This window comes from Strix uralensis, chromosome 7 (genome assembly GCF_047716275.1).
Source record: "Strix uralensis isolate ZFMK-TIS-50842 chromosome 7, bStrUra1, whole genome shotgun sequence".
Classification (NCBI taxonomy): Eukaryota; Metazoa; Chordata; class Aves; order Strigiformes; family Strigidae; genus Strix; species Strix uralensis.
The window spans coordinates 5,742,545-5,767,095 of NC_133978.1; the positions used below are offsets into that span (position 1 = coordinate 5,742,545).

General features: G+C 46.8%; 1 protein-coding gene across 2 annotated transcripts in view; it reads right to left on the bottom strand.

The window, feature by feature from the left end:
- Positions 1 to 2,589: 2,589 nt before the first annotated feature.
- The window catches only part of LOC141945753 (hexokinase-1), a 48,998-nt gene continuing 27,036 nt past the window's right edge, over positions 2,590 to 24,551 (bottom strand). For both annotated transcript variants that reach the window (XM_074874246.1, XM_074874247.1), the window contains 15 exons: positions 23,699 to 23,818; positions 20,864 to 20,959; positions 19,490 to 19,589; positions 19,215 to 19,398; positions 18,851 to 19,006; positions 16,805 to 17,038; positions 14,964 to 15,268; positions 14,248 to 14,396; positions 14,031 to 14,150; positions 13,361 to 13,456; positions 12,360 to 12,459; positions 9,809 to 9,992; positions 7,514 to 7,669; positions 6,538 to 6,771; positions 2,590 to 5,809 (listed from right to left, as the gene is read on the bottom strand). In XM_074874246.1, coding sequence (XP_074730347.1) covers positions 5,665 to 5,809; positions 6,538 to 6,771; positions 7,514 to 7,669; positions 9,809 to 9,992; positions 12,360 to 12,459; positions 13,361 to 13,456; positions 14,031 to 14,150; positions 14,248 to 14,396; positions 14,964 to 15,268; positions 16,805 to 17,038; positions 18,851 to 19,006; positions 19,215 to 19,398; positions 19,490 to 19,589; positions 20,864 to 20,959; positions 23,699 to 23,818 — 2,379 coding nt within the window. In that variant the 3' untranslated portion in view covers positions 2,590 to 5,664. The remainder of the gene's footprint in view (positions 5,810 to 6,537; positions 6,772 to 7,513; positions 7,670 to 9,808; positions 9,993 to 12,359; positions 12,460 to 13,360; positions 13,457 to 14,030; positions 14,151 to 14,247; positions 14,397 to 14,963; positions 15,269 to 16,804; positions 17,039 to 18,850; positions 19,007 to 19,214; positions 19,399 to 19,489; positions 19,590 to 20,863; positions 20,960 to 23,698; positions 23,819 to 24,551) is intronic.

Below are 24,551 nucleotides of genomic sequence, written 5' to 3' on the forward strand. Positions count from 1 at the left end.
ACAAACTTAAACTTACATCCCCATCTCTTTACCAGACAACCCACAGGAAGTCAAGAACAACAAGTTTCAACACAGAAACTCAACTGAATGAGAAAGAGAAGACATCATTTACCCTCACCCAGCTAACGCTTTGATTTTCTCCTCCTGGTTCTGGCTCTATCTTAATTCACCATTTCAAGGCAGCAGATTTGTAGAAGCCTGAGGCAGGTCTTTTTTTTCTGGAGCAACTGTTTCCTACGGGACTTTTTCAGATGCCATCAGCATCAAAAGCAGTCTGCTTATATCCACGTAGGTCCAAATTTCACCCAGCTACGGATGCAAGTTCAGCCCTCCCTTACACCAACAACTGCAATACAGAACAGAGAGATTTTGCCCATGAGGTCAAAAAAGTAGCAAAGCAGACCTGAGGCAGTGCCCAGCAGTAGAATATCAATTATTCTCTTCCAGATAGTGATCTCCTGTTTTCTGTTCCACCAAGACACTTAAATCTGGAAAAGAGGTGATGGAGCAGAAAGGCTGGGGCACATCTGGCCCAGTTTGGACAGACCCTCAGGCCTGTGTGGGCAGCTAAGTCCCATGGCTCAGCAGACCTGAAGCAGACAAGACTGTGGAGCAAAGCTTGTTTATGGCAAAGGCAAATACTAATGCATCGAGACTGAAAAGTCCGCCCTGAAAATTTCCTTCATTCTGGAATTTTCATGCCTGCAATTTCACCAGCACCATCTCTCATTAGTTCAAAGCGAGGAACAGGTCCTTAAGATGTTGTCATTGCATGGATTTCTATAACCTTGTACCAAAATACAATGTCATTTTCCTATTAAACTGTGCCCAAGTGATTCTTTTAACTTCAATAGTTAATTGCGGTGCTTAATTCAGAACGCAAGGCTCTCTGAAGAGTCAGTAGCAAGGTGTGGGATGCTCACTGGCTTGGTCAGAGCTCATGGATCTAATCTGAATCCACCTCCTTTACCTCCTCTTAGTCCTAACCACAGTCTGACCCATCACTGCCTTTTCCCAGCTGGTCCCTTCATCTTCCCTTTACAGACTTACCCCATATTTACCATCACTGTTCTTCTCTTCTCAGATATGAAAATAAAGGCTGAAATACGTCATCTTCAAAGCCTGAGGTTTTGCATGGGCAGGCATGCAAAACAGGAGAAGCTGAAATATAAACATTATATAAAAGTAATACAGCATTTAATACTGGTGTAGTAAGTAGCACCTCACAATCACCTTCACCTTTCACGACAGGTTTGTATATGATATCACAGAGCCATACCTTAGCATACAAAATGCTCCTACAATGTCGACAAGATCCAGTTATTTGAAATATTCTCTTTTGCTCTGTGAAAGCAAAAGTACAAAGAATTGCCAGGCTTAGATTCTGCAGTAAATTCAGAGCGAAGATTTGTGGCTTGAACTGAAAGAGTACTCAGGGATATGATTTTCCCAAGTCTGTTTCAATACGGGAACCAGCAGATGTATCTTCCTTCTCCACTTAATCTTCTTCACCTCCCTGGCTGCTGTGGAAAAGGATTACGTTACACAGAGACCCAACAAACTTGTCTCGCTACAGAGCACAGCACTGTATGCCCTTCTTAAAATGTTCATTATGCTAAATCATTACGGTAGGTAGTTTCTAGTCTAGATATTATCTATCTGGCCCTCTTAACTGGCCAGCCTGCTCTTCCCGAGCCTGCACTGCTGGGGTGCACATAGGACAGAGGGAGAGCAGTAAGAAGCCTTTACAGACAGCCACCACCAAGTCTTTCTTCTGAAGGGATTCAAAACAATTTGGGAGGGATGCTGTGCAAGGCACACACCTCTGGGATCAGCCTAGAGGTTGCAAAGACTCTCGCTCCAAGGAACTGAAGGACACCTACACACGGAGTTCACTGTTTCACGTACATAAGCTGCACCTCTCCCACGCCCAGCCAATGTGATTGTAAGGCCTTTAAATCCTGCGACTTTCTAATGCGGGTCTTTTTAGACCAAACAGGCCTATCTCGAGCAGCCCATCTTCCCCTCACACCTTAGCAGCCAGCCAGAGCCCATTTCAGATGCCCAAGTGTCCTGCACGTGCTGTCAGTGCCTCCCCCTGTGCAGTCCCTGACAGGCACCGACGTTTTCTGACAGTTGAAGGCATGTCTCTCTCTTACTTGAGTGCAGAAAGCAGAGGATGATTTCTTCAGGTTGCAAGCGAAACTCTCCATGCCCTGGAGGACTCACATTGCAGATCCTGAGAAGTTTCTCCGCCAAAAAAAGCAACAGTTTAGAAAGCAGAGACGCTCTGAGCCCTTGTTAGGCACTGGCAGAAAAGGCATGCCAAGGCAGACTGCATTATTTCCTGTGATATATGAGGTAACAGGAACACCATGCTCCATAGTAAATGCATGCAATTCTTCATATAAATATAGACATGATTAAATACCATGCAGCAGTAAAACACCTCCAGGTCAGCAATAAATCCCTCCTCTGCACAGTTACTCGTGCTCTGAGCAGCAACAGAGCCCCTGCAGTCAGTAAAGAAAAACATTTGAATAATCTCATTTTTATGGCAAAGGAACGAACAAAAAGCACAGACCGGGGTTCAGAAGTTCAGAAACACTTTATTTTGCCTTCTGCTATTTTCTTAAGAAAACAAAACAAAACAAAGTCTGCTTGTTTTAAAACCCATTCAAAAGGCTTCTGAGAGAACCCCCAGAGGAGTAAGGAGCGGATGACATTACAACAGTGGTATGCAAATGGTCTTTTCCCCAGGAAATATAAGATTTTTGTGTTCATATTGCAGTAATTACAGCTTAACAATTAAGAGGACTATGATTTTATTCACCAAGCCTAAAAGCTTTAAGTAAGACATCTCAGTCATTGCTTGGATAACATTGGAGACATTTCTTCAGACAGTTATAGCTTGTGATTCACTTGGAACAGTTTCCTAGGGGTAAGAAGTAGTCTGGAAATGGAAATCCCACCAGGTCTCCCTTTGGAAAAAAACTGCTGTGTCTTATCGAGTACATCACCTATGGTCCACAGTAGGAAAAGTTGCGCTGTTAGAAACACAAACTCACTCCCTATTTGTTATGAGCTGGATCCAATAAACAAAACGACCTATGCCAGCATCTCCAAAATTCACAGTCACCCTGAGACCAAGTTTAACTTCCACTTCTTGTTCATCCTCTATCCTGCACTGAGCCTAGCCCTCAAATGCTGAAGAGCTCCAACCCCAGGTCCCCAGGCACGGCTCACACCACCCCTACAGCACTGCCAACGGCAGGCATAAGATTTGCAAATCTTCAAGCAATTAAAATGCAATGTGTCCCCTGTGCCCGAAAAGTTTCTCACCTTCTTCTGTCTCCTATTTGGGGTCATAGCTGCACATCAAGGCTGTCAGAGACTATTCAAGCTGTAACGTAAAATGGGTTATTGGAGAAGCACAACTTTAGTGTATGCAAAAGGGGCTTTCATACACAACTCCAACACAGGATGTGCAAACCAGAGTTGTATGAGCACCTGACACTGCGATTCTGCAAACGTTAACCCTATGCACACAGGGAGCTTACGGACTCTGACACGCATCAGACTTCTGCGGGGACACAGCGACTGTAACGTATCCATCACTGTGTGTCTGGCAAAGCCTAATATAATCACACTGGCTTTGGTGCAGTGGGCTGAGGTTTTCCTGCACTGCAGATCCCCCTGCATGAGACAGGGCATGAGATGCACCCGGACAAGCTACATGCCCCCTAAGATTTGGGCGTTGTCAGCTCTGTGCCTCTGCTGAACTACATTAGGAAACACGAGGCATGGGGACCTGGGTGAAATCCACCCTGTTTGAATCTGACCCCGAATGCCCGGGAATAAAAACACACACACAAAACACAGGCACCACTGGGATTAGGTTGCAGCTCTCCCTACACAATAGCTCTTCCCAAAGCACTAAGCCACCAGCCAACAGCACCTCTTCCAGAAAGAACCACTAAACACCAGTTAACGCACATCAAAAAAGTTTAATATTTTCACAAGTATCACGTAACACTAGTATCGGAGCTACTAGTGTGCAAAGTAAAAAGACTCTCTACCTTTGCAAAACCAGTTAGGCATGCAATTTTTCAGGTAGACACACACTTAAAGCTGCAATGACTGTTTGTGACTCACATGTTACTTTACAACATTCACTCACAGTGCACCATAATGCATATTGAAATGTTATCGATAGGTAGGGCAATCCAAATCTTAGAGGAGTGGAATGAGGACAAAGAGGAGTAGCCTGCAAATTTCCATCTACTTTCTGCAGGAAAAGGCAGCAGGGAAAACCATGCAGACATCTCAAATTCATTTTTGGTAGAAGAGTGGGAATCAAGGACTACTGTGTGGTGTCCCTCTTTGCAGAAAGTGGCATGACTTGCAAACGTTATTCAACATTTGCCTTCGTAACTGCTTCTCAATTTAAGTAATGCAACTGGTATGCAAATATAATAATGGCATCGACTCGACAGAGGACAGGATACACCAAGTGTATATGATCTTTGTTGTTGCTTTAGTCCTTGGAATAAGCTGGGTCCGATTTTGGCTTTGTGGTCTGTTTAGTTTATGCACCCAGGTCCTCAAAGGCAAGATGAAAATCAAACCCTCGTATTCCTTTCTGATCACTAACTCTAGCTGAGTGTTTGTGTTTTGAGTGGCTGCTTAGCAGTATTAAAGATTAAAGCTTTGTGTGGAAGCAAATACCCATTTAAGGCGAGAGACGGAAGTATACACATCCGAGTGACACTGTCTAGCTGCAGATTCAGTAGAAGGGCAGCTGCAGTGCCCTGATCTAGACTAACAAGAAGAGATAGAAAATATTTTTTTATAAGAACTCTTAAACAGAAGAATACAGCACAGCCCATGGAGGGACCATAAATCTACCGATTTCCCAGGTCTGGAGATTTGGATTACCCCAATCACCAACCACTTTGTTTTACTCTTTAGGGATTTCTTGCCAAAACGTGACAGATTTCACCCAGTAACACAACACTATTCACAGAAGCAATGGGAAATACCAGTGGAACCAGATTTGTGGGACAAGGGCGTTTACTTTTACCATGACAAAACAGGCATCAAGAAAGCAAGTCGTATTGTCAAGTCCCACTATAGAGTTACGTGCGTGCACAGTGCTGACACACCATAATGTTTTCACAATCGCTTTAGACGAAACAACAGCAGGTAGATATGCAGGAGGGAACTGTTGCTTCCCCTTCACTAAAAGCATCAACACCCAGTCTGGTGGTCAGCGTGCTGGCGGTGCGCTTAACAGGGATGCTGCAAAGAACACATTTGGTACGATGCAACGGTAGCTCTCAACGCACATCACTTGGGGGCAATTTTGTTTCAGACACAACCGATTTTTTGACAGCTGCAGAAATTATAGACTGATTTTTCCATGACCTACAGATGGGGAAGGTACCAACAAGGTGAATAAGAAACATGCAGATTGGGGTCCAGAAACAGGAGATATTATTAACAGCACACATTCTATCTTGTATCCTATTTTTTATGTCATTAGTTGATTTTTTTTTTTCCCCGATAAAGCAGTGAGTTCTGGGTTTTTACCAGTTCTGACTATGCAGTCGCTGCTTTATGAGAAAGTGCTCACAAGACAGAATCGGGGCGAGGAGGTGGAGTTCAGTTCTGCTCGGCATCACGAAGCCTGCATCCCACCGCTGTGATGAGCGCTGCCCCTTTCCCGCTGCCGTCCTCCGACAGCAGGAAGGTCACATCGCAGTTGGGTGCCAGCTCTTTGACCGTTTGGTGCATGATCCTTGAAAAGCTGCAAAAGGAAACAAGGGCAGTGGGTGAGGGAGGTCCCGCAGCACCTGCAGAGCGTAGCACTGCCACGGGCCTTTGCGGTGCTCCCCCTTTCACTGGGGAAAGAACTAAAATGCTGGAAACTAGGGTGGGTTTGAAGACTTGGAGCAGTGGGAGTTAAAGGAAAAAAGCATTTGCATCCCACCCCTGCCTCTCTGTCCACGTGTGGTTAACCCGGATTGCTAGTACCACAGCAAAGGGGAGAGGAGAGATGACACAGTTGTTTCTTCCCCACCCATCTCCCTCCAGGCACACCAGAGATGGGCACTAGTCCTCTCCTCCTGGCGTCAGTTCTTTTAGATTCCTGCCCTCTCCTGCCATTGCTTCGCAGCCGCCCATCTCCTGCGCACACTGAACAGAAACAACCTCCAAAGAGGCACCAGGCACTTCAGCACTGCTCTGTCATCGCCTCTGCATAGCCAAGAGATCCCTCCCTTGCTGTGTGGCTTCCAACTTGTTCTGCAAGCTGCGTCCCCCTCAGTTTGTCACCACCCCAAGAATCCTTCACAAGTCCTTCGTGATCCTCTCATTGCCCTTTAGAAAGCCCTCACCACCCCTGATTAAGACTTCTTTTCCCTGGCTCGTATCCTAGCAAGTAAGAGACACCAGTTTGGTGAGTCAAGAGAAAGGACGTACAAGCAACACGCTACAGATTGCAGGCAAACAAATGCTGAAAAGGTGAATACTCACTGTGGATGTAGTTTGTACAGAGTCCCATCCACACCAACCGTTATCTCCAGGTGCTCTAATCCTCTGTTCTCCCTAATTTTATCTACAACCGCAGCCATTCCAGCGCCGCACAACTGAGCTGCTCGCCTCGACACCGCTCCGCACACCGTCTTGACAATGATACTGTCATCGCAGGTGCTGTTGAGCCCCAGCTGCTGGAGGATGGCTCGCACCTGCAGCAAGGCTAACCTGTCACTGCACAAGCAGAAGAGCACAGTGTTAAGTTAAAGGTTTCCCTCAGTCAAGCCACTGCCACAAACCCCACTGCGTTGATGGCTGCCTCCATGCACCCGCACCAGGCAGCAGCCTTTCCTGCCAGCGCAAGAGACCTCGGGGAATGCAAATTCCTTCACCCCAGCACCATGCTGCAGTGCAGGAGAGGGGCACAGGCAGCAAGGGAGGCTCCAAGTCCAGCTCTGCGTTGCCTCCCCTTCTCTTTTCTTACCAAAGGGCATTTCAGGAAAGTATTTTTAATGACCAACTTGGGTTTTTTCCCACCATAAAGACTCAACAAGCTTTGAGATTTGATTCTGTGATCAATTCTGAGATTACTTTAAAATACAGAGTCTGAGCAATAAAGACACAAAAATATCCAGTAAAGAAGTGCTTATTCAGCTAATCTCCATTCAGTTCAACAATTATAGTTAGACACACACAAGGGGCACAGGAAAATGGCTTGATTTCCAAGCAAGCAAATAAAATGATACAGGAAGGGAATCCTTGACAGCCCTTCCCATGATTTAGCAGTAAGCATTGCTAGAATTTCAGATGACGTTGTAAAGAGTCCTTCTGCACATGCGCAGGCTCTTACTGAAACCAAAATTATCTCTGGAGAACCAAGCAATGCTCTCCAGCTGTCCCTTCCTTCCAGCAGTGTCACCAGATGAGCGTTACCACACTATTTCACCCTAAACAGCCTCCCATGCAGTGCTCTTACCTCTCAATCTGAGAAAGGAACTTGGTTTCAAAGATATGTCTGGTCTTCAGCGTCTCTGAAATTTGACCTCTGAACAGGAAGCCCCGTTTGGTGAAGTCGATCAAAATATTACGGACTATTTCCCCCAGGTACATCCCACTGATCATTTTCTCGTACCTGCAATGAAAGACAGCGTCAGAGCTCAGAGGGATGCTGCTCACGTTTGCAAAGGCAGCATCGCAGCTGCGTTACCAGCCAAGCGTCCTGCTGCACACATCGGGGACGTGAAATATGCAACCTGATTTACACAGAATGGCCATTTTCTAGAAAAATTGGGCAAGAAAAAGCATGAAGACTCAGCGGGAAGCCTTGTGAGCCCATCTACAAACACTTCACCTGTTCCTCACTACCGTGTTCCCCCAGCCAGGCTGTTGTTAATGATGGCTGGTATTTCTCCCAGATGGAAGAAATTAAAACCTGTCACCAGAGAGCAGAACGGTGCCAAGATGAAAGATAAATTTGCCATGCATCCTCCCATGACAGCCCTGAGTGGACACCAGGGAAAACTTGTCTCCACTACACAATATTTGGGAGCCCTCTTGAAGCACAGCTGAGATCTTCAACAGAAAAATCTCAGTGGCTCCATGCAGCAAAATTACAGGAAAACCACAAGGTACAGCCACTGCGAGTGCAGCATTTTTAAGGGAGTCCTGTGCTGCAAAACCCTGTGAAAGATAAAAGATGTGAAAAGGTACGTCTGGCATGTTTGCAGGATCACTGACCTGTAAACTAGCAAGCTGGGGGCGGGGGGGTGGGGGGGAAGTATGCAGTTCAGGGTTGGTTTATGCTTTTCAGTTAATTCCAGCACCTGGCTTCCAGTAGGGAACCAGTAGTCCAAAAACCACAGGGAGGAACCAAGCTGTCTTGAACCCCTTTATCCCCCCACTTTGCACATAGGACCCAAGTTTCCCACTTGCAGGCTCGCCCCCAGGCTAGAGACAGGGACTATCTTCCACCAGCAGACCTCTTCCCCGCACACGACAAGGAGCGGTCCACGAGCGATGCTCAGCACCACCACAGGGCAGTCCAGCCCTATGCCGAGGAGGGCAGGAGTCCGCTTTGCACTTCTTCCCCTCCAGCATAATTCTGGTTTGAATGGAGCATTTTGGGGTCCATGAGCTGTGCCCTTACCAGTGAGAACTGAACACGTTTCCATTTCTTCAAAAGTGCATTCAGTGATGCATCCTTTATTTCACCTCCTGAAGCTGTAAAGCAGGGTTTCTGCCCTGGATTGAGCAGAGCCCAGCGCACCATCTCGCTGGAAGCAGGCCACGCAGTCCATTTAATACTGTGAGCTCTCTCAGGCTTGTACCCAGCAAGTGTCCTCCCTCTTGAGTGCCTAACTCTCTCTGGAATAAATTATTCCCCCTGGCAGTCTCCGCTACTGCCTTTGGCTACTTACTGCATGCCAACTCTGCTGCTGCATCAGGCTCGCTCAGCGTCTGCCTCGCTGGGTCTGTTTCAGCCCTAACTTCTAAAGAGCCTCTCAGGGGACCTGCCAACTTGTCTGCATCCCCCAGGTTTTCAGGCAGATTTACTCTAGTCACAAAATCTTTTTAAAAGCTCCTGGCATCAAAGCACTGCTGCAGAGAAATTATGAAAAACTGTAGTCTGGGCATGCAGCAATCTCAGCCCTGTTTTATCAGCACTGGGTACACCTCCTTGTCAGCCCTTTCTTGAATGGGACAGGGAAGCACTTGCCCAAACAAGAGCTGGACTGCCAAAAGGGGACCAACTGCCAGGGCCGAGAAAGGCAGGTCCTCTAATGTGACATATTTAATCCAGAAAATTGCCTGAAATAAGACCTGGCTGCAACTGCTAGAAAGTTCCTGACTGCTTTACAGTGAGCAGCTCCAAGCTCCAACCATGCCGGCTGGTCTAGGCTGAGGATTTCTAGCAGCAGAGCCCTCTACAAAGAGAGTTCAGCTAAAAGAGATTAAACTGAGACCAAGAGCAAAAGAATGTCAAGCCATCTTAACCCCCTCAGTACAATGCAGGATGAGAAAGGGTCTCTTAGTAATTTCAAGACTCTTGAAGTTCTCACCAAACACCCTGTTGCAGTCCCATGGCAGCAAACACGTGGCAAAAAAGCAGCGACCGGAAAAAGCACAGAAGAGTGATCCCACAGGATAGCAGGGCTGCACTCATTTTCCACTCTTAACCTCTCCCTTCTCCGACTGGGAGAAATCCAATTCTCTCTTAAAAGCATTTAAGGCAGCCTGGCTTATACTTAGCACACCACTTATCCCGCAGTACCTTTGCTTTCCAGCATTTAGTGAATAGTCATCAACAGCTTTGTCATATATTGTCCTGATATCATCCAGGCATCCATTATCTCCGAATGCTCCCCACTCCGTGTTCACGCACATCCGTCCTTGCTCACCATCCACCATCTCTATGTTTCTCATCTCTTCCATGTAACAGGCATTGCTACCAGTTCCTGAAAGAAGAAAATACCGAAATTACTCCTTGTCTGGAACAAAACAACACTAGAACAAGCACGACATCCCTGAAAAAACCTTCGTGGGGGATCCTGAATGGACTTTTTCCAAACGATGAAGTCAAATCATCATTTGAAACGTTGCAAAAAACCCCCACTCTTCAATAATGCTAAACTGAAGGAGAACATTAGTGCCGTGGTGCACTGCTCAGGGTGAGAAGAGGCTCACGCAGGCCAGCTGGGCTGAGGGTCCCATGCTACAGGGAGGAGCAGCGGTGCAGCACTTTTGGCACACCAACCCTCATGTGCTTCTGAACCCAGAACCACAGCAAGCAACCAGCTGCATTCTGAAGTTAGGCACCACCTTCCACAAAGCCCATGGACCCACCAAATTCAGGGGAAGATCTGCCAAACTGAAAACCTCAGCAAGTTCTGAGGCACCAAGCGAAGAAAACCCATGGGGTTTTACCAGCTAATTGCAGGGTATTTTTTAGCTCCTGCTTGGTTTTTTTCTGATTCATATTGCTTAAGTAATTTCTCCAGCAGGAAGGTTACTTCCATGTTGAAACGATGCCACATCTGATTCTGCTTAAAGGGGATCCTAAGGAGTGTGGCAATTACAAAGTGCTCCATGGCCTTAGGGAGCAAAGCTTTATTAGCAAAGAGAGGCAGCTTTTGCTGCTACCTGGGGCAAAAGTTTTCCTGAAGTTGCTTACCAAACTCTCATTTAACCCTGCATCACAGATTCTACAGCAATTATATCAGCAAGTCTGCTTTTCTCTGCAATTTTTTTAGGGTACTGTATCAATAAAGTCTGAGCAAAAATAGATCCTCCCACAGTAATGTCCTGATGCAGGAGAGCTGAGCCACAGCATAGGGTTGGGGGGGGAAAGTCTGGGCTTGCAGACCGAGACCCCAGTTTGCAGGACCAAACCAGACCATCAGCACTGGCCAACCTCCCAACGCCAAGTCTCATCATCCAGAACGAGCGACATAATGGCTGCCTGAATATGTGGACACCTATTAAATACAGGCTGTTTGACAGGCTTTTAGATGACCTCCTGTTGCCAGCAGATGAAAAGCAGAGACTGGGTCTCATCAGTGGCAGTTTCCAAAGTATTCAGCAGTGGAGACTCAAAGCATCGGCTTTCCTAGGCAGGAGAAGTGGCACTGGGCAGAGACAGGGCACGAGCATGACGTGAACTCACCCTTGCAAGAGTATTTTTCCCTGTCAAGCAACAGCGGGAAAGTTCACCCACCTCCCTGCACTGGGGAGAGCAGGGCGGCTGCTGGCTCACGCAGACACCTCAGCGAGCGCTGTCAGTCTGGCCAAGGCCATACAGGCAGTGCAGAGGGAGCTGTCAGAGCCCTGGGGCTTTCGCTCTCATTATCCCAGATGTACCCAGGCCACCTCTGACGCCCTGCTCTGCACACAGACGCGCTGGCTGGACAGCGTATCTGGCAGGGCTGCAGCAGACAGTCCTCAGAAGATGCTCTCAGCACCCCAAGGACACGCTGTCCTCCCTGCAGGGAACTCTGTCCCTGAAAGCACGCCAACGACGGAGCTGCACAGACACAGCTTCCTACCCACACTGCACTGTGCTGACTCATCCTGGACATTTTCCAACTGTCTGGAGGAGAAATCGGTGGTGTTTTATTTTCCTACAAGCCCCCTCACAACTGAAAGCGCTCTTAAAGCTTGCAGGTGCCTCGTCCCCCTCTCTCTCACTGAAAACTCATTTCTCTGGACAGCTTTGGGAATTCACACCACCCCATGCCTCAGGCACGCCAAGCGTGGCACCTGCAAAGGCATCGGCAGTCGCCTGTGGAATGATTTCAGCTGTCTCCCTGCTGGGAAGGGAGCTGTCAGTCGCTGTGCTTTGTCTATCAGAGCTTTCCATCACATGCCATTCGGGAATTGTGGCTGTGCTTTACAAGTCTATTCTGAGAGACCACATGCTCGAGGGAAGCTGCGGGCTACCTGAACACCCCGGCAGGGAAACTCTTACGGGCTAAACGAAGAGATACTCCAGGAGCTGGTGAGGCTACCTGAGCCCACGTTTGCTCACTGCACAAGCAGCACAGTGTCCTTCCCAGACAAAACAGGCAGGATTTGTTCAGCATTACAGCCTGTGTGTATCTCAACTGATTGCGGGCAGAGCTAAGCTGGCTGTTGAATTTTGCTCTTAACTCCTTCGCGCAGCTTGCTTCTGAATGGATAGCTGTTAATCTCAAAATCTTCCACTCCTGAACACCCTAGCTGTATTTTCAGTTAACCACAGGGATGTCTCCACGAGAATACAGACAGTTGTGTTGACATGCTGTTTAATAAAAAAGTGCCAAATAAAAAGCAGCTCTACCACATACCCACAATGAGTCCGATTTCACAGTTTGGGTCTTCATAAGCACAAGTCATCATCGTGCCCACCGTATCATTCACCACAGCCACCACATCCAAGTCAAACTCCTTTGGCAGAGAGAAATGCAACAGTGAGAACTCTGGGTTTGGGGCAACCCCTCACAGCAAAGGGGACATGAAAAGAGCACACCAAAGGGGATGCTGTCACAACACACTGGAAACAAACAACTGAAAGTACCAGCCTGATTTTACACGTGCAAAAATAGGAACTTAATCTACCATCAGGTACCTAAGGCTCCTCACATGCTCTACTTATGATAGACTATGTTTTCAGAAGAAAGGATATTTCTGACTGTTCTCTTTGGCTTAGGTATATTTAAGTACAGATCTTGTATACAGGCACATGGTAGAGGGCTATGGCCATTCGGTACTGCAGCAGTGCGGTAGCAAATCCAGCAGCAAAGGTTTTTAAGACCTCCTTTTCACTTGCTGATAAAAACTCTGCAGAATGAATGCTCTCCACAGGCTATTTTTCTTCCCTTCCTAGAAAGTTTCTGCTAACTGCTTGGGGCTTTTTCAAGATCAAGGGTTGGGAGGGGAGAAAACTGTCATTTAGGGTGCACTGAGGTTCATTCCTACAATCACTATATTGAAAACTCCTGCTTTCTCCATGCTCTGATGCAGTGAAAATTGCCACAGGGTTTGAAAGAAGCTTTGAAGGTTCTGCCAAATTTAGAAAGTGAGAAGCCTCTGGGGAAAAAAACAAGCAATGAAACAAAATCCCCAGTGTAGCTCATTTGGAGTAGCAATTTCAGTTTGGTGGCTGAACTCTTCCATTTCCACTGTGCACCCTCCAAACACCTTCTGTGCAGGATGGGAGGCACAGCCCGTGTCTCAAGGCACACAAACCCTGCAAGAGGGAGCCAGCCTGACCCACGAGGTTTGTCAAGTCTGGAGGGGAGGGAGAAGTAGGAGGAGAAAAAGAAAACAAAACCTAAAGAAAAATCACCTCTCTTCTTTTAATTCCTTCTCTAAGCAAATACACCACATCTTCTCCCTCGCAGTCTGTAGCTTTGAAGCCTTTTGTCCAGTTGAGAAGGATACCCTAAAAAGAAAGAAAATAGGTTATCAAGTTTCCCAGTGCACTACAGATTGTCTCAAAAATCTTACAATCCTCTAAGGGACAATCACGGAGCATTTTTATTTGATAACTTCCCTGCATTTGCCCACCTCCCCAGCCTTTAAAAGCACAAAATCACAACGCTTCACACAGGCAACCACAGGTTATCTATCCCACACCGCAGCATCCAACCCCACGGTCCCAGCAAATGGCCATGAATATTTATGCCAGTCAGTACACAGTCTCATAGGGGCCCTCAGGGACCCTCAGGAGGAGGTTTTCCAATATTCACCAACAAGGGTGCTACGTTTTGCTGAACGACCTGTCTTCTCTCTCAGTCACTCTCTGAAGTCTCCCTGGCTTGACCATGCCTCTACCATCAGCAACATGACAGCATTTTAGAGCTGGACTTTTAAATGCTGCTCCTAACATCACTGCCTAGTTCCTACTTCCTTATATATTAATATTCATCTTATTTTCGCTAAGACTCAAATGTTATTCTGTACACTTGGCATTTCATAAGCTCAAAAGCAGATTCAAAAGATACTAAGGAACTTACAGCATCCAGACTGGTCTGCTTGCAAGGGAAGGAAAACGTGAAGCCAAGAGGAAGACGTGCTCCTTTTATCCCCATATAATCCAGGAAGTCAGAAATGCAGGTAACAATGTGATCAAACAGCTTGAAAGAGAAAAGTCACACAGTTTAAGTAGTACATGTTACAGGCTCTTAAGAAAGTATTTAAAAAGCAGCAGTGCTGCAAGAGAAACACAAATACCTCTTCTCCTGTTCCCTGCATCACCTCTATAGGAATGGCATAGATCTTGTTGTGCATCTCAACTGTTCTCCTTTTACCGCTGCGGATTTTCACCAGCAAAACTCTAAAGTTTGTCCCTCCAAGGTCAAGTGCCAGAAAATCTCCATTCTCTGTAAAAGAATACGTGTGTATTATTTAAGGAACCATAAGCAAAATCTAAAAAAGTGCTTTCCCCACGGAGCACTTCGATATAAAACCTCTTAGAAACTCAGTTGGGAAGATCTTCATCAAAGGAGGATTTTAAATGCTGCTCTGATCATTCCAGCCCTTTTTTTATAGTTTTTGGTTTTGTTTTGTTTTAAACCAACACGAGAAAGAGGATCCACACAACTGTTCCCCGAGAGAAAGCAGAAATTTGGCCAGCCACCCTGAAATGTAAAAAAACGCCCAGGTTGTGCGAGCAGGGTTCTGATGAGTTTGGGTTATGAGTTCAGCTGTGGTTTTCTCCTGCCAGGCTGTGGCTTGCTTGCACCCTAGGGCAAGGACATAGGGCCAGGCTGCCAGCAACCAGCACAAGGGCAGCGCAGGCTGAGATTTCCTCCTTCGCACAACTCAGGAGGCTTATCTTTCACTGCACCAGGTCTGTTCACCCTCCACCAAACCCCATCGCTGGGAGCCCCTTTTGAGCATCCCGCAGCCGAGCAGGTGCCCTCACTCCAGTGAAGGCATGCCTCTACCTGTTCCATCCGGCGTGCTGCGGACAAAGGTAGGCAGCATTTTCACTTTGGCAGTTTCATGAGTCTTCTTCTTCAGCCCCGCTTCCATCTCCGCCCTCATCCTCTTCTTCACCTGCAGCAGCTGCTCGTGGGTGAGCTTGAACTCAGCCAGCGTCTCGTCGATGAGTCGGTGCTGTTCTGACAGCCGGTATGCCACCGCCGTCACCATCGCTGCTCCCTTCCCACTGCCGCTCTCCGACAGCAGGAACCGCACTTCTGAGTCGGGCACCAAGCGCCGGGTGGTTTTGTGCAAGCGCCGGGCGTACCTGCGGGGAGAGGAGGCTGCAAGCCCACCATCTGCATCGCCTCCCCCACGGCCCCCAAAAATCTAGGCTGCCCACACGGACCAACCGCAGGGAAAGTGAGTAGTCTCATCATGCCCAAACCAGCCACAGCCTTCCAAGTAGAAAAAATGCAGTTCTTCCCTATGGCCTCTTTCCTCCTGAATTTCTAAGAAAAGCTAGCAAAAAGCAGCAGGGAGCATCAGAGTCTCATCCCCTCAACCTGACCCTCGATGGGAGAAACCCTCTGGCTCCAATGCTGCTCCAATCCCCTCTCCTGGGGTCATCAAGCTGTCCTGAACTCACTGGTTTAGATGGTGTGCGGAAACAGTTCAGAAACAAAAAATTATCTTAACACACCCTAGACCTGCTCATCTGGAAAACCTAGTCAAAATAGCACTCTTGAAAATTTTTTTTTTTGCCAAAATTTTCTGGTTTTCTTTAACTAAGGAACTTTTTTTTTTTCCAACAAAATAATGAGAAACTGAAATGAAACATTAAACACATTTCTCCTCTCAAAAGTTTCCTCATAAATGACACTCAGGCCTCCCAGCCAGCTCCAGAGCCAAGGTCTGTCCTGTATGCTTGTGCTTCTGCTCCCCTTCAGTACCCACAGCTAAATCCTACGGCCCAGACTGGAAACGGACTTGTTATCACCAGTTATTATTTACTAAACAAAAGCCTTTTACCATGCCTGCATAAACCACACCTGCACACTGCTTATTTCTTCCATTTCTTTATCCTGAACTTGGAAACCCTTACGCAGGTGCTGCTCTCCCAGCACACACAGGCCAGCAGCCACCCGCAGACATCCACAGCATTAGGGCTTGGGCAGCAGGGTTGTTTCTGACACTAAGATTCACACCAAACCCCGTTATCAGGACCAGGTACACCCACAGCAGGAGCTCAACTTCCCCTCTGATTTCTACATCAATCTAAACAGCTGTTTGATTAAATATGTAACTTTCAAGATGGGGAAAAACAAGATAAAGCCAGTTTTTAAAAGGCCGTGGAAACACAAGCACCAATTTTTTCCCCTGGTTTCCAGCTGTATCTTCAGAAAAGACTGAAAAAAACAGGGTTCAGCACAGTCATTTTCAAAAAAACTGAGTTTGAATTGAAAACGAAGATCAAGGTGCATTAATGCAGGTCTCCTCAAAGCCCAATCCACAGACACAAAGTAATATTTTGTACAAAGCAACTCTCCTTCCAAGAGGTCTACTGAGATCCCTTAAGGTATGTACTCAAACCACCATAGTCTTTGCTGATATCGCAGTATCCAATTACTCAGGGTTTTGTTTATTTTCTTTGTGGTTTTGTTGTTTTTCTAAAATCTCACCTTACTTCTTCACTTAAAGACACTTCCCTTTCACTAAGCCCCACATCTCAGACCAAACCCCCACGCCCACGTTTCGGGTTCCTCATCTCCCACAGCCCCAGCCCGCACGCCTGGGTGACATCTGGGGGTTACATGCTCGTCCCTTTGAGTTGAGTGTTAAGGGCAGGAGCGGAGGGACTCACTGCGGATGCATCTTGTAGAGGGAGCCGTCGACCCCCACGGTGGTCCGGAGGCGGCCGACCCCTTTGTTATCCCGCAGCTGGTTGAGGATAGCACCCAGTGTAGAGGCTACCAGGTTGGCCGAGCGGAAGGACACGATGGTGCAGACGTGCTGGACGGCGATGCAGTCCTCGTGGGATGGCTCCACCCCCAGGCGGGTTAAAATTTCTTTGGCTTTGTTCAAACCTTCTTTGCTCCTACAAAGAGAGAGCAGTAAAGGGGGCTTCTTAGTGGGGGAGCTATAAAACGCAGGACTGAGGCACAGCCGACCATGGGCGTCCCTGCCTGGGGTTTGAGAAAGTGGTTAGAAAGAAGATTTCTTAGAGAACTGGACTGGGAAGCTCCATGAAGCTTGAAATAAAATGCTCTAAATATGCATTCATTCACAGATAGAAACAGCTTTCCATTAAAGCCTGGTGCAAATATGCCACCTACAAACCATGCAATTCCAGGTACTACAGCAGCCACCCTACGGGCTGGGTTACTCCCATATGTACCCAAGAGCCTGCCCTCTGTCAAGTTCGTTTCCTACAAGGCAAGAGGTACACTGTGTCACTGGAAACTTGTCCCACAATAATTGTGTGCAAGTCTCTCCTTCAGTGCACCCCCAAGAAAATTAGCAACTTCCAAGCACTTTTACAGACCTGGAAGAATTAAACGCTTTTTCACCAAACTGATGCTTTAAACTTCAAACAGCTTCTCTCTGGAGCAGGAAACACCAGCCCCACAATTCAGCACAGGCCTGAGCATACACCTAATCCCACGCTCACTCGCTCATATATCTCAATAAATTAAGCCCAGTGTGAAAAACAAAACCCTGAGTGAAGGTTGCCTAAGTGATTTCATCCTAATGGGTCTCTTTTCAGGCTTTGACAACCTCACTGAATTTCTGTCTCTTGCACCGCATTTTCCCTCATTAGCACCCAGCCTGAGAGCAAAGTTTCTGGCAAAACTTATCCACGTCCAACTCGGTCATTTCCCAGACAAAAAAAACAAGAAGTTTATCTTGTCACTACTAACTGCACTCTATACATCTTTTTAAGGACCCTTGCATCTTGCTAGCGTCAGCTAGAAATTTGAAGCTCCACAGGGACGTACCCCCCACTTATAACCAAAGCACTCTTCAGGAAGTGAGGTGGGATTTCAGGGCAAATTTTGCTCTTAATAACTGAATTTCTCAATAACTATTTTTCTCATTGTTGTTCAACAATCACACTGGCCCATTACACAGACCTCTGTGGTTAAGGCGAACGAACACACACATTTAATGGAAAGCTGTTCAGATAAAATAGTCTGCAGGGACAGGAGTAGAACGGGGCAGGGGGCAACAGGCACTGTAGAAGTTACTGGCTGTTCCTTTGGTGTTGCACTCACAATCCACAGTACCTCTACACATGTGCACCAAAATCAGCAGCATTTTGAAAAGAAAAACCAGCCCAATGACTACGGTAGAAACTATCCCAGTGATGTGAATTTTAAAAAGCAGGGGGGAGAGCCAGTAAGTACTGACCAAAGGGGTGATGACACCATAAGAAACCAACTGGCGCATAGCTCAGAGGTCACCACGTAGCACCCGGCACTGCCTACGAGACTGAATGCTCTGCCTTGTCACGCTTGTTTTCTTTCTGCCCAGCAATCCCGTGGATACAGCAAGGAGCAACACAAGTATTTGCTAGGAGGCACTAAGCCAATTCACTCCCATGTTTAGCTGCAGGGTAGCAACTTCTGAGTTTTTGCGAGCAGAGTGAGAGGTACCACAGCATATACCCTGTAGCTGCACGGACTGAGAGGCTTTCATAGTTCTTCCCAACACAGAAAAAGGGAGAAATCCTGGGGAGGAGGGCACAGACTGTTTGCTGGGGGTCCCCACATGCCAGCTCTGCAGCTGCGCTGGAGGATGGCAGCCACCCCCAATGCAGCACATCTCCCCACAAAGCAAAAAGAGATGCTGGAATATTAGCATTCAGAGTCACTGTGAAACCCAGGGAGTAAAAGGTATAGTCACTCACTTTTCTATGGCAGAAACGTGCTTTGTCTCAAACTTCCCTTTGGTGAGAAGCTCGGGGGTGATTCTCCCCTCAAAGAGCAGACCCTCCTTGGCCATCTTCACCAGGATGAGCCTTACCAGCTCCCCCATGTACAGCCCGCTGACCATCTTCTCAAACCTGCAGGAGAGGACAGCAGCAGTCACCCACCCATCCACGGGCAACACCAGGAGGCAGAGCCCAGCTGTGCCACCGCACCACCCAGCCCAGCCTGCTGTTTGCCTCGCCACAGGCAAAGTGGAGCTCTCTCAAACCGCTGAATTCATAACACAAGAGCACGGAGCAGAAAACAGAAAAAGCAAAGCTCACAAATAACCGCCTCACTCACAGCTGCTTGCCAGGATTAAGGGATCCACGGTCAATCTCTCGATCAAACTCGGTCCTGATGTCTTCTAGCGAGCCATCATCTCCAAAGGCCCCCCACTCCGTGTTAATGCACATCCTGCCCTCGTCCCCTTCCACCAGGTCGATGTGCCGCATCTCCTCCATGTAACAGGCGTTGGTGCCAGTGCCTTTAGGGAAAGGACATCAGAAGGTGCTAACCAAACAGGGCAGGCAAAGGGAGAAAAGCCACGTGAATGCTGCAGCAGCAATGTGCGTTACCAATGATCAAGCCAACTTCGCAACGCTGGTCATCAAAACCACAGGTCATCATAGTCCCAACGGTGTCATTCACAACAGCCATGATATCTGCATCGTAGTCCTGATGGAGGAACAAAATGTTACTTGGACAGTATGGTTTCTCTGGAAAACGTTGCTTCTGTTTACCACCAGTTTGCTTATACCGGCTAATTTCACAAGGAACAGGAGATAAATGATTTGTCTGAACACCACAGTTCATCTCTTTAAATATCACCTGTTCCATCTGCCAGTTCCCTATCCCACATACCCAAGAAGACAACGAGAGCAGTCTAATGCACCAGGCAAATAATAAACCAGCAGTAGCGTCACTCTAGAGAGCAAAGACCCACTCTCACATAAGCACCCTTAGGCAAGGGCTATATGCAAGGGAGGGAGGAACTCTGCGGTTAAACATCATGGACTAATTTGATGCAGTTGCTTGACAATCTGGAAAATATTCCCAAGTTACGTATTTCTCACAGAATTCACTTTAAAAAAATCTAGGAGTTTTATTTCAAGTGAAGATTTTAATACAAAAATGTACGCAAATAATGCAACTAAATAAGCTGTCCAGATGACACGCGCTTATTCCTTTCCAGCTTCTTCAGTGTGTTATCCTACCTGATACCAAGTCTGATGGTAGTAACTGACTATAGTAATATTGTTTGGTGACAGTGAAACTCAGGTTTGCTTAAGAGTCCACAACTGTCCAAATAGAGCAAATACTGCCCAGTTTCTGATTAATTTGGATGCTGAGTAATCAACGTATCACCTTGGCTGCAAGCATTATGCAAACCCAAATTCACCCCATCTCACACTGAGTGCCTTTTTTATTTGTTTATATCAGCAACCTGGTCACCTTCACCCTCTATAACATCAGCGGTGAGAAACTGCAAGGAGCAACACAGCTCACTGAACCTGAAATGCCCCTTCTCTTCTACTCTGCTCCTCTCCCACTCCCAAGCACGGCAGTTGCACAGCTCAGCTGAGCCCAGACCACGAGACGCAGCGTCTCAGGAATGGGACATGTCAGTACTGCTGAAAAGCTGCGGCACTGACACACAGCACTCTCTCAGTTTTTGGAGAACGGTAAAATTGCTGAAGGTTGCCAGCGACAAACCACAACACAGTAACTTGGTTTTGTGCTATGAGGAAAATCACAGCTTCCACATAGCAACTCTGATGTCGCTCCGTTTTCCAGCAAATGGTAAACCCAGACATCTTTGTGCAAGAAAGCAGAGCTGCACCATCACTAAGATCACATGCTCAAGTCAGTGACTTGAAGGGTGGACCCTGACAAAGAAATACCAGTTTGCTGTGATACAGAGTTAAAAAAAAGAATGAAGTACAATTTACCCCACGTTTCTTGATGGCCTTGTTAAGCAGCCTCACAACATCTGCTCCCTCCACTCCACTTGCTTTGAAGCGCTTCGTCCAGGTTATCAGAATACCCTGATAAAACAAGAGAACAATATTCAACAGGATGCCACCAGAAGACACAAATTGATTTTTTTTTTCCTTAAAAACAAGATTTTATGCTTCAAATGCATCTTCAGGTCTCTCTTCTTATATGACCTAATAACCCAACCTGAGACAATTAGTGGTTTTGATTCTCATTACACTAAGCTGAAAGATGGAAAATTGTTTTACCCTCACTTGCTAGAAAACGGTTTCTTTGCATTTTGTATTTTCAGCCCACTCTTCTCCCTGTTACTCCTCGACAGTTTTTCTTGGAAAACCATTTAATCCTTTTGGGCCATGGAAATCGACTGCTTTCAGAAAAAGCTGACTGTGCGGGACTGACTAAAGAGAAGGGATATGATGTTTGTACATCCAGGACTTGGCTGCAGCAGGGATCAGACTGATGCACATTTGCTGCCTGAAGTCCCAGCTGTCCGGCCTTGTTTCACTCTGGGATCACGTTTATGGGTTGAGGCAACTGGAAATACTGGGAATGTAGCAATGTACATCCCCGACTTAGAGCACAGATCAAAAAGAAATGCTGGTATGGAATTCCTTGTCTGCAAACTGTCACAAAGAGACTGCAAATCCCCCAAGGTAATGACTACATCTGATTTTTTTCTATTTAGATAATGCCTAGCTGATTCAAAGCGTTCAATATATAAGTAAATAATAATAAAAGAAAGAAAAGCACATCGACAGCAGTCAACAGAAAGACAACTCAAATCAGCTCAGCTTTTCATACCCCCCACTATATTCACATCTATCACAACAGAAGTCCAGGAAGCTAAAAACCAGAGAAGCTGAAGCCTATAGGCAGAAGCAGCCATTGCTCAGGTGTATGTTTGCCTACATCCCAGCTTAAAAGTCAACCATGTGTCTTGTGCACGTTTGCCCTCCCAGCTGGGATAGCTGCACGGGACAGAAGGGTCAGGGCAGCTCTTTCCAGACCAGGAGGTATTCTCCTACCACCAAACCACAAACTCAGTTTGCATAAGTTTTGCCATTGTGCTGCCCTCGTTTGCATCATTTAGAAACCAAGCAAAGCCCTGTGCCGCTGCTCAGGGAAACCATGGGCAAAGCCCACTCTGCAGGCACAGCTGTAATGGGCAAAAGGGCCCCTTGTTCCACCTAACTTTTGTCATTCGGGAAACTGGTCAAACCACACTGGCAAAGAGCAGCTCCTCTCAGCGTGACCAGCTGCTGTGCTGGAAGGATTTTTTGCTTCTCCAGCAAGCCCTTGGCAGCAGGGAGGAGCCCTTGGAGTGCAGCAGGGTTGAGCAGGACCCAACCATGCGGTGTCACCTTGTCACCCTTGGAGAAACCAGGGACCACCCTGCCTCCTTCTGCTCACCAAGCACAAGAAAATGCAGCACCCAGGCAAGCACAGCCTCACAGAAGCAGCAATCCAGGACCCAATCTGGCCCACAGAATACAGAAAAACGTATTTTTCAAATGGCAAAAATATCACAAAATCTCTCAGTTTTTTTGGTTTTGTGATTTTTTTTTTTTTTAATGAAGAGACACCCTCTCTTGCCTCTTACTATCCTCTTCCACTCTGTCACTTCTTATCTCCAAGTCTCTACAGGTGTCCCCAAGCCATCCCACATGCTACCTGCCTGCCCCCCTGCCCCACACAAGCATGATTTCATCCTAACTGGCTTGAGCAAAACAGCCCAAACACAAGTGTCTTTCATCATGCAGCCAAACAAATTTTCCAAAGGGCAACTCAACTCCACAACCACATCCCTAGCACGGCTCTGCTGCGGTCAGTAGCCTGAGCTTTACCATGCACCACGGCCAGACTGGAAAGTTGCACCAAAATCAACTCATCTCTTCTGAACCAATGCAGGAAGAGGCGGCTCTCTGTTCTTAACTACACTGAGGCCCTGAGCTAGTAGGCACCCTTGGTTTCAGCTCTCAGCATCTCTCAAGAAGTACAAAATGTAATAAAAATCATGCCTCACCTGGCCCTCCTCAGCACCAACATCTGGGGAGCTGTTGCACCAGGCTAACCTGAAGACTCGCAAGCTAGAAAAGCAGGTCGTGTTTTAGCAGTGCAACCTCCGATGAGTTTTGTGCGGATTTAACTTTCATGCATTAACTTGCTACACCCGTTGCCATAGCAATGCTGTACCAAGAGGCTGCTGAGTCATTTGTGATATAATGAGCAATCGAAGGAAAACATCGTAGCATCGTTGACATGGGAATCTCATCAGGCACTTCATACAAGGCTGGTTATTTCCATCCCTTTTTAAAGCACGTCGCTGCCAGGCAGCCTGCCTGACTGCCCTCGGTGCTGAGCACCCAGCCGGTGGCATGGCTCAGCACTGCTGCTCAGGGGGGAGACCCGGATCCGGATCCGTGTGTGCACTTGGGAAGTTCAGCAAAATCTGAGCGAATGCTGCTGGGCGGGGCCCTTCCCAGCTACAACCCAAGGAGAGGTCAAAAAGGCTGCACAGTGGGCAGGAAAAATTGCTGCCATGTTTACATGGTAAACCATAATACTGAGGAGCTCAGGCAGAGGCAGTACAAAACATCAGATGCCTCTTCGTCATCTGTTAACAGCTCTTTCAGACAGAAACATAAACACAAACATGAAGTCTGACAGTAAAATATAACACTCATTTATCCGGAAAATGAGACCTGTTTGGGATACTGCTTTCATAGCAGCGTTTTAATAACACGGTAGCTCTTCTGCATATTAAGAAAATCGTGAAATCTTCTTACCTCATCTAGTTTGGATTGTCGACACGGGAAAGAAAATGTAAACCCGACTGGTAATTTCTTGTCTTTGATTTGTTGTTTCTCCATAAAGTCTCCCAGGCATTCAGCAACATGATCAAAAAGCTACAAGAAAGAGGAAAGTATAAAACCACCATGATTAGAAATACAGTTTCAGGGAGAAAATATTTCAAACTGCATATGAAAACTGTACTGGGTAAGGGGAAAGGGGAAAATATCTGCTCCAAATTTTAAAAGATATTTAAAATGACAAAACTATGAAAATACTCTCAGGCAGTGTATATTAAAACCTTAAATAATAAATTATGAAATACATTGTCCTTTTACACCCATATAAAATGCTTTTCCTGAAACAAGCGGCTCTCGAGCCTGCCATCACCCTTCTACTTAACATTTGATGAGAACAAAAATGTTCTTTTAACCTTTCAATAACAGGAAGGAGCATCTCAAAAGAACATTTGGGATCCAGTCCCACATGAGGTTGAGCACTTTTACAGCTATGCAGAGAAGATCAACATCTGCTTCACTCAAGCACTGCTGAGATCAGAGAAGCCAGCACTTTGCAGGAGCCACCCAAAAGGACATCCTCTCTCAAATCTATTCCTAAAGCACACAACAAACAAACAAAAAGGAAACCCAGGGGATTTGTCCAAATATTTCACATGTTCTGAGAAACAACACGAAATGGGAACATTTTATGCATTTTTTTTATAATGCTGAACTATGCAGGCAGCCTGCACCAGGCTTGCAGGTACCAATTCCCACCTAACCACCTCGATCGGCCCCTCGACGGTGCCCTGTGACAATGGCACCATGTGGTCCCGCCAGCCCAGCCCGA